The sequence below is a fragment of the Colobus angolensis genome, unplaced genomic scaffold (genome assembly GCF_000951035.1).
Source record: "Colobus angolensis palliatus isolate OR3802 unplaced genomic scaffold, Cang.pa_1.0 Scaffold2, whole genome shotgun sequence".
Lineage (NCBI taxonomy): Eukaryota > Metazoa > Chordata > Mammalia > Primates > Cercopithecidae > Colobus > Colobus angolensis.
Genome location: NW_012115154.1, coordinates 7280573 through 7291149, shown reverse-complemented (window position 1 = coordinate 7291149; position 10577 = coordinate 7280573). Strand labels below are relative to the sequence as shown.

The window sequence follows — 10577 nt, the reverse complement described above, 5'->3', positions numbered from 1 at the left end:
CGCCCGGCCGTTTTTTGTTTTTTTTTTGAGACAGAGTCTCACTCTGTCGCCTAGGCTGGAGTGCAGTGGCTCAATCTCGGCTCACTGCAACCTCTGCCCACCCCCTACCCCCCGAGTAGCTGGGATTACAGGCATGCGCCACCACACCTGGCTAATTTTTTGTATTTTTAGTAGAGATGGGGCCATGTTGGCTAGGCTGGTCTCAAACTCCTGGCCTCAAGTGACCTGCCTGCCTCTGCCTCCCAAAGTGCTCGGATTACAGGCATGAGGCACAGTGCCTGGCCAGAAGCATTTGGTTTTAAACATAAACATTTGGTTTTAAATGTAAGGCATCTCAGTAAAATCATCTACAATTTAATGGACATAACACACAGAATTCAGAAGTCAACATTCTTTTTAGAATATCTAATAAACATATAATTATGTTCTTATAGAATCACACTGGCAATGACAAAGGGATATTAATCAAGACTTACAGATAGTAGAGTTTCATGAATAACTTGGAAAGTATAAAGTAATTCAAATTGGAATGAAGTACATTAAAAACACACTTCCATCAATACCTCAGCTGCTCTGCCGTTGTAAAGGCGAAAATGATTACAGGCTTTAAGATTGAGTGCGATGGTACTATCAGGAATTTGCTGAAGGTAAACAGCCAAAACTTCTTGAGACACATCATAGTAATCCAACTTGTAGTAGCAGAGGGCCACGTAAACATTGAGGGCAAGGTATTCCCTATTAGATGAAATAATTAGGGTTAACCATTTAAGTCTACTTCACAGAAATGTCAAATTACAAAGCTCAAACGGACAAGGCAAAGAGGACAGTTCATGAATCTGCCTTAGGAAGAAAGAGGGTAAGATATAACCAGTATAATTATTTCCTTTTTGCATTGCAATATTTGGGTGTTTTGATATAAGTAGAGTGAAGGATGACAACTAGAGAAGAAAGGGAAAGTTCATGCTGTTCATACTGAAAAACTAATATATGTGATAATTGAACATAAACACAAGTACACTCCACAGAGAAGACCAACAGACAAGACACGTAGGCTTGATGGCTGGAAATGGAAGCAAGTAGGAGGTAATGCAAAAGAAGATGGAAGGAAGGGGGATGAGATATTTTTGGGAAGGGAGAGAGAGGCCAAGTGTTTAGTGACAAAGTTGGAATGTAAATTCTTAAGAATGGTTCGTATCTAATTTTGTCAGCAAATTACCTACAATGTAACTATAACACTAAGTTTGATACATCTATACCATACATTTCAACAGGGGTAATATCAATATCACCCCCAAAGGGGAAAAATTGGTTCTTATGGGAGGATGAAAAAATCATATTCATTTAATATGTAAAGCACAGTTATACATATAGTACATACATGGATATATATTAATATATATATATCAGTATATTAAAATTTCATGGGAGGGCAATTGGGGGAAGAGTCTTTTAGAAGGGTGAAAATGCAAAAAAAGGTAGAGAAAGCCTGATTTAGACAATATCTAATTCTTAATCTCACCAAATTATCAACTAAACAGATTTGAATGCATGGTGGTACTAGATCCAAAGGACACTAGATTCTCAAACTAGTTACAGAAGAAACTAAAAAAATGAAAAAAATGTAGAGTAGGCATAAAAGGACACAGACCTGTTATCTAGCAATATTCGCTTATATATATCAATAGCTTCTTGGTAGTGAGATCGCATATAGTGGATTGAGGCCAAACTGAGTTGATCTTCTGTGACATCCTGAAGATTTTGATGAAAGCTCATCAATTTTTTCTCATCATTAAACTAAAATTGTGAGAGTGGAAAAGACATGTAAAGATTCACATTAGTGTTGCTAGAGAAATCAATATCTATGTGATAGAGATTTTAACTCTTCCTTCTGTAGCCATTGTGTCTCTCTTCTTCCTATTTCCCTTAGGTTCCTTATCTTCTATTTCATTTCCTCTGCAAAGAAAGAATGCAAGGCCGGGCGCGGTGGCTCAAGCCTGTAATCCCAGCACTTTGGGAGGCCGAGAAGGGTGGATCACAAGGTCAGGAGATCGAGACCATCCTGGCTAACACGGTGAAACCCCGTCTCTACTAAAAATACAAAAAATAGCCGGGCGAGGTGGCGGGCACCTGTAGTCCCAGCTGCTTGGGAGGCTGAGGCAGGAGAATGGCGTGAACCCGGGAGGCAGAGATTGCAGTGAGCTGAGATCCGGCCACTACACTCCAGCCTGGGCGACAGAGCGAGACTCCGTCTCAAAAAAAAGAAAGAATGCAAATAGCCTCGGGAGGCATAGCTTGACAACCACAGTGGAAAGCCCTTAGGTTATAGTTAGTATTATTTGACCCCTCCCCTTATCTTTTCTTTATATTTTCTCCCTTTCCTTTTATTTTCCATCTAGTCTCTTTACTAACACCTGGTAACATTTTTAATCTGTTTTTTTTTTGAGATGGAGTCTTGCCCTGTCCCCCAGGCTGGAGTGCAATGGCACAATCTCGGCTCACTGAAACCTCTGCCTCCTGGGTTCAAGCAATTCTCCAGCCTCAGCCTCCCGAGTCACTGGGATTACAGGTGCATGCCACCACACCTGGCTAAGTTTTTGTATCTTTAATAGAGATGGGGTTTCACCATGTTGGCCAGGCTAGTCTTGAACTCCTGACCTTGTGATTGGCCCGCCTTGGCCTCCCAAAGTGCTGGGATTACAGGCGTGAGCCACTGTGCCTAGCCAATCTGTTCTTTCATATCTCATTCTGCTTGGTAGACAATAGGGAATCAAAATGTACTTCTCATCATGTAACTTAGTGAATTCAATTTTTAATTTCCTGCTCAACATTTTTTCATCCTTTCTTCAGTTACCATACATTGTTGTTGTTTGAGATTGTCAGAATTCTATTCCAACCTTATAATGCTTATTTTGTTAGATGGCTGCTGCAAATATTAGTTGCCTTTTGTTTATATATATTGTGCAGAACAGATATATTTTTGACAGTGACCCTTAATATGTAGATTGCTCACTACTGCCTGATACAGAGAATGACTTATTAGCTTAAAAATTTTGTAAAGAATTGTATTCTGTAGACTATCTAGTTACATGGAAAAATGTTTATGATACACTTTTAAGTGAAAAGCCTGGTTATAAAACAGAATATATACTATGATCCAAATTTGGCAATATAAATATACATATATATATACACACACATAAAAATACAAATTTTTTATAGACTGGAAGAAAAGAGAGTAAAATATTACAGTGTTAGCTTTAAGTGGCAGTCTTACAGGAAATCTTGATTTTTGTGTGTATTTTGTTATTTCCTAAAAGTACTATGATAAACGTATTATTTTTGTAATCAGAAGAAAAACACAGTAAAATATATTTATTTAAATTCAATCAAAGACTTTCACTACCAAATAATATTAGAGAAGCTTGTAGTATGCAGTGCTGCCACCAAGAACACCTAGAAAATCTTAAAAACTACTGAAAAATCTGTGTAAGAAGGGCCGGGGCAATGGCTCACGCCTGTAATCCCAGCACTCTGAGAGGCTGAGGTGAGCAGATCACTTGAGCTCAGGTACGTGAGACCAGCCTGGGCAACATGGCGAAACCCTGTCTCTACAAAAATTAGCTGGACATGGTGGTGCACACTTGTAATCTCAATTACTTGGGAGGCTGAGGCACAAGGATTGCTCGAGCCTGGGAGGCAGAGGTTATAGTAAGCTGAGATGGCGCCATTGCACTCCAGCCTGGGTGACTGGGAGTGAAATCCTGTCTCAAAAAAACAACAAAAAAAAATCTGTGTGAAGGGTTCATAGAGCTACCAAGTGAGTGAAGACTTGAGATACCAAGATCCCAAGCAGAACAAAAGTGCAAAGAGGTGATTCTGATATTTAGTACCATTTTTTTCTCTAATGGTACCTACCAATTCTCAATTGGTGGCTGAGTTGCTGAAAACTAAGTAGAGCTTCAAGAAGTCTTATGGGCTTAATGGACAAAAAAAAAATAGAGATTGGGGCCCACCAAGTTATCAGTTGGGACCCCTGGAAAGCTACCCTAGAAACAGAGGTAAAATGGAAATAGACTAGCTTTAAATCATTGTAATCTCTGACAGGTATCGGTTGATTTGCCCCTTTTCTATGTGCTTGCCGGAAGTAAAAGTAAATTCTAAATCCTCTCTGGAAGAAGACAAAATCATCCAGATACTCAAATTATCTCTATATATTTTAATATACAATAGCCAGCATTAAACACAATATTGCCAAGCAAACCAGGAGATAAGAACATTTGACTGAAAACCAAGAAACAGCTGTCCAGAGATACACTATAGGAATTACTAGACATGGATTTTAAAAATAACTGTTATTAATATGTTTAAGAAATTAAATTAAAAATTAGGAAATTTTAACTGGAAATTAGAAATTTAAAAAGTAATAAAATGTGATTTCTAAAAATAATACAATAACTGAAATGAAGAACAAAATAGATAAATGGAATAGCTGATTAGACAGCTGAAGAATGATGATGAGTAAAATAAATTTCTGCAGGAAATTTATAGAAAATGTGACAAAATGTTTACATGTGATACAAATTAAAGGTCTACATACCTACATGTTACTGGGAGCCTAAAAGGAAAGAAGAGTATAGAGTAGAAGCAAAATTTGAAGTAATAATGACCAAGGATTTTTTTAATTAAAAAAAGAAAAAACCTCGAGCAAGCACTATGAACCTGATGCAGTGTAATACAAAGAAAACCATATCTGGGAATACGATAGGAAAAGTGCTAATAACAAAAACCAACGTATAAATCTTAAACATGATCAGAAAAAACCATCTTCACAGGAGCAACAGTAAGACTGATGGCTAACGTCTCAGCAGAGACAAGGTCCTAGGAAGCAATAAAGCAACATCTTCGAAATGCTAAGCAAAAATAATTACCTACCTAGAACTCTACACTGAGAAAAAAATGCTTTAAAAAAGATAGTCAAATAAAAATATGTTTAGACAAAAACTGAGAGAATTCATCACCACTAAAGCAAATATTAAAGGAAATTCCTCACATGGAAAATGATTTTAGATAGGAGCACAAACATGCAAGAAGAAATGGAGAGCAATGGAAAGGATAAATATGGCTAATAATAAATGAATATTCACTGCATAAAACAGTAATAAAACAGTCTTATGGGATTAGAAACATATAGACACTTAAAATATATTTCAAATTTGTACATAAGATGGAGAGTAAATGAGTTTAAATGATCTAAGGTCCTTTAATTTTCTAGAAATTGGTAAAAGTACTAATTAATATCAAACTTTTTAGTATGCAAAAGACACATGGTAACTGCTAAAATAATGTTAAGAATGTACATAACTAGCAAGCCAATTGAGGAGAAATATATAGTTTTAAAAATCAATCCAAAAAAAGACAAGAAAGGAGAGAAAAAGGAACATAGACCACATGGACCAGCTGGGCAAACAGAGAACTAATAACAGAATGGTAGTTACAAAGCTAACCGTTATTTGTAAATACGTTAAGTAAATGGATTATATACTAGAGGTTTTTTTTAAATAAAGATTTTAGGCCGGGCGCGGTGGCTCAAGCCTGTAATCCCAGCACTTTGGGAGGCCGAGACGGGCGGATCATGAGGTCAGGAGATCGAGACCATCCTGGCTAACACGGTGAAACCCTGTCTCTACTAAAAAAATACAAAAAACTAGCCCCGGGAGGCGGAGCTTGCAGTGAGCTGAGATCCGGCCACTGCACTCCAGCCTGGGCGACAGAGCGAGACTCTGTCTCAAAAAAAAAAAAAAAGGATTTTAACTGGATTTTAAAACCCACAAAACTCATTTATATGCTGTTTATAAGAGTCACCTTAAATTTAAGGACATGGAAAGGTAGAAAGTAAAAGAATAGATGAGAGATATAATAGGCAAATGCTACCAAAAGAGCTAGTATAGCTTACAAATATGACAAAGAGAAATCTTTTAGAGATGAGAGCTATTTCATGATAATATATGTTTTAGTCTACTAGGAAGACACTATTGCTAGACAGTCTACTAGCAATTCTAAGTTTGTGTGCACTTAATGACAGTCTGAAAAACATGTAAAGCAAAACTAAAAAGAAAAAGAGACAAAGTGACAATTGTGATGTGGAATTTCTAAATGTACCAAAAATAATTATTTTCATATAATGCCTGTGGATGATTAAACTTTCTGTAAAACAACTTAACAATATCAATTAAAAGTTTTAAAGTTGCTCATACCCAATAGGTATGTCCATTTCTAGGATGTTCAGAATGACATTTTTATAAATTTTTAAAATTATAAATAATCTAAAAGTCAAATAACTAGGAAACATTGAATAAATAATGGCACATATAAGGCATTTGGTGGAATGCTATAAAACAATTTTTTAAATAAATTAAAAAATAATTTTATCATTATCAAAATAATTACCATACAGCAATTCTGAAAAGTGTGTATTTATTTCTAGGAGTCAGGACAAGGTGATTTTGAGTCTGTTTCCTAAGAGATAATAGGATAGTTGACACAAATTAAACTTCTTTTTTTTTCTGAGACAGAGTCTCGCTCTGTTGCCCAGGCTGGAGTGCAGTGACACGATCTAGGTTCACTGCAACCCCCGCCTCCTGGGTTCAACTGATTCTCCTGCCTCAGACTCCTCAGTAGCTGGTATTAAAGGAGTGCACCACCAAGCCTGACTAATTTTTTTTGTAATTTTAGTAGACTCACGGTTTCATCATGTTAGCCAAGCTGGTCTCGAACTCCTGACTTCAGGTGATCCACCCCACTTCAGCCTCCCAAAGTGCTGGGATTACAGGCGTGAGTGACCATGCCCAGTCTAAACTTCTTATATGACTGTTGCTTAAGGAGAAATAAAACCTAACATCTCTGAATAAATTCAGAGGGTAAAGAACATTGATAGAGGAGAATATCCTATACAATTAACAGTTATATTCCACTTGTTCTAGAAAACCATTAACAAGAATTTCTAATTAATTATCTCTCACTAGTGTTAGTAACAAGAAAGAAGAAAAATAAAAATATTTTTAAAACAAAAAAATATGAAATGAGAACATAAATACCTTGTGAGCCAAGTGGAAGAGGAGGCGGTTTTGGAGTCGACTTTTTGAAGCTGAAAAAAAAATCCAAGTTGCTTATTAAAGAACTCAATAGTCTAGCAGTCCCTTGTAGGAATGAAATGAGACTCGGACGAATCTTCCCAAATCCTTATTTATCTGATCTTAATATGTCTCTGCTAGAATACATACTGTTGGCCGGGCGTGGTGGCTAACGCCTGTAATCCCAGAACCGTGGGAGGCCAAGGTGGGCGGGATCATGAGGTCAGGAGATCGAGACCATCCTGGCTAACACGGTGAAGCCCCATCTCTATTAAAAAAAATACAAAAAACTAGCCAGGCGTGGTGCAGGGTGCCTGTAGTCCCAGCTGCTCGGGAGGCTGAGGCAGAAGAATGGCGTGAACCCGGGAGGCGGAGCTTGCAGTGAGCCGAGATCACGCCACTGCACTCCAGCCTGGGCAACAGAGACTCCGTCTCAAAAAAAAAAAAGAATACATATTGTTTGAGTCTGGTCTCCACCTGCAGTAGCAGAAACAGCATCAAGAACTAGAAGAGAAATGTTCTAAGATTCTGCTCTTCTCCACTGGTTGTTCTACCCGATCCTATTACGGTGATCCACAATACAATACTCCACATGCATGGTTATAGTAACAGCCCACCTCTGTGTTGTTCATATACCAAACCAAACAGTGGTAATAGACACCCATGGTCATCTCAGTGTGTGCATGAATCCACTCTCATTCACCTCTTAGTCCCAGTATTCTTTGTTAATTCCTTCTGGTATCTCCTTTTCCACAATTATACTGCCATATTTTCCTAAATACTAGCCCAGTCTCTATTCCACAGATTTTCTAGCATAATTATGTGCCATACTGAAACAGGCAGTCAAGCAAAAATGTTAACGGCTTTTAAGTTCCAAATCTCCTTTGCACTCTTGGAAAACTTTCTGATTCTGGATACCCGATTCTATCTCTTTTACAGAAAAAGTCATACTTCAATGTATAAGAAAGGAAAAAAGAAAAAATTATATGGAAATAAGAGATAGCTACCATGATCACATTATATGTGTCTAACACTGTTCTTAGCACAGATAAAGCCTAGAAATATAAGATAAAGTAAGTAACATAAAGGACCTAATAACTAAATTAGGAAAAACTACATTGGTACATATGAAATAATTTGGGTACAAATCAAGAAAGGCTTTGCTGGGCGTGGTGGCGGGCATTGTCTGCAGTTTCAGCTACTCAGGAGGCTGGGGCTAGAGGATGGCTTGAACCCAGGAGTTTGAAGCTATAGCATGCTATGCGCACACCTATGAAAAGCCACTGTACTCCAGCTTGGGCAACATAGTGAGACCATGTCTTTTAAAAAAAAAAAAGTGGGGGGAGGGATAGCATTAGGAGATATACCTAATGTAAATGATGAGTTAATGGGTGCAGCACACCAACATGGCACATGTATACATATGTAACAAGCCTGCACGTTCTGCACATGTACCCTAGAACTTAAAGTATTAAAAAAAAAAAAGGTCTTCAAGTTCCATGTCTGCCATGAATATGGGCTAAAATTCTTTATATGTATAAATTAATTCTACCTCAAATACATTCTTCCCTATCAAACATTACAGTGCCCACTTTCTCTGCATTTCCTTGAACTTAATTTGGTTCATCCTTTAATTAACTTTTTTTATTTTTTTGAGATGGAGTTTCACTCTTGTTGCCCAAACTGGAGTGCAATGGCTTGATCTCAGCTCACTGCAACCTCCGTCTCCCGGGTTCAAGCGATTCTCCTGCCTCAGCCTCCCAAGTAGCTGGGATTACAGGCATGCGCCACCACACCTGGTTAATTTTGTATTTTTAGTAGAGATAGGGTTTCTCCATGTTGGTCAGGCTGGTCTTCAACTCCCGACCTCAGGTGATCTGCCCGCCTTGGCCTCCCAAAGTGCTGGGATTACAGGTGTGAGCCACTGCGCCCAGCCATCTTTAACTTTTTCCACCATGTTTCCCTTTTATTCTTATTTTCAAATTTGAGTACAATTGTCCTGAGATGAATATCGTATGTAAGAAAGCAGAAGGGATGATTTCTGGATTCTTCAAACTGAAATTTCTGGGTTTCTCACTTAGAAACAGGAAAAGCAGGGCCAGGCGCGATGGCTCAAGCCTGTAATCCCAGCACTTTGGGAGGCCGAGATGGGTGGATCACGAGGTCAGGAGATCGAGACCATCCTGGCTAACACGGTGAAACCCCGTCTCTACTAAAAAATACAAAAAACTAGCCGGGCGAGGTGGCAGGCGCCTGTAGTCCCAGCTACTCCGGAGGCTGAGGTGAGAGAATGGCGTAAACCTGGGAGGCGGAGCTTGCAGTGAGCTGAGATCCGGCCACTGCACTCCAGCCTGGGCGACAGAGCGAGACTCCATCTCAAAAAGAAAAAAAGAAAAAAAGAAACAGGAAAAGCAGCCATAAAGTTCACAGCCATAAGAGCCTGAAAAAAACTATACCTAACTACCACTAACAGCATGCCCGTCCTCCCGTGATGGGGCCTAAGAAAGACACCTGGCCCTTTTTCTTTTGGCCTTCTGCTTTTTGGCTGTAGCCTGGTGGGGTGTAGCACTAACTCTCTTTAAACATCGTTACTCAAATCCAATATTCTTTGAGAACTAAAGCTATTTTTTTAGCTTTCTAATATCAATTTTTTTTTCTCAAGAGAAAAAGGAATACATTAAGTTTTAAAATCTTCAAAACGACTCTTCACTATGAATGAAGAATATCAGATATAAGAGCACCTTTACCTTTAAATCCAGCTGCTTCAGCTTGTTTATACATCCCAAGAAAGAAGTAGGTGCAAGCTAGGTTCACCCAGACTTCAGAATTACAATTTTCCTCTTTTGTAGCATTTTCGTATTCCTGAAATACATAGTAAGCAGTGATCTCGTTTTGGCAGCAAAGCAATTGATGGGCCATTCTTCCATAATGGAATAGGATTTCATACTGAGATTAAGTAACTTCACATTTAGGGAATCCTACATGCTCTGCAATTATTCTATACCTGAAAAGGTTAAATGCTGAAGCTAAAACTCAATCCTATATCTGCAGGGCTATTGTCCATATAATCTTATACTTGTGGTTTTTGTCCCCCAATTAATACTGATAGGGACTAACAAACAACAGAAACAAAAAGTAACTGAAACATTTTATTTCTGCTAACTTAAAAAGACATGCCCTTTAAGAAATTCACACGTTCGCTGGGCGCGGTGGCTCAAGTCTGTAATCTCAGCACTTTGGGAGGCCGAGATGGGCAGATCACCAGGTCAGGAGATCGAGACCATCCTGGCTAACACGGTGAAACCCAGTCTCCACTAAAAAATACAAAAAACTAGCCGGGCGAGGTGGCGGGCGCCTGTAGTTCCAGCTACTCGGGAGGCTAAGGCAGTATAATGGCGTAAACCCAGGAGGCGGAGCTTGCAGTGAGCTGAGATCCGGCCACTGCAC

The 10577-nt window shown here is 38.7% G+C and overlaps 1 protein-coding gene across 1 annotated transcript in view; it reads right to left on the bottom strand.

Annotated features, from left to right (window-relative positions):
• TTC26 (tetratricopeptide repeat domain 26) overlaps window positions 1–10577 on the bottom strand; it is a 71606-nt gene that overhangs the window by 54906 nt on the left and 6123 nt on the right. The window contains exons 4-7 of the mRNA XM_011941558.1: window positions 9878–9992; window positions 7095–7144; window positions 1649–1794; window positions 564–735 (exon numbers count right to left, since the gene is read on the bottom strand). Of these exons, the coding sequence (XP_011796948.1) occupies window positions 564–735; window positions 1649–1794; window positions 7095–7144; window positions 9878–9992 (483 nt within the window). The remainder of the gene's footprint in view (window positions 1–563; window positions 736–1648; window positions 1795–7094; window positions 7145–9877; window positions 9993–10577) is intronic.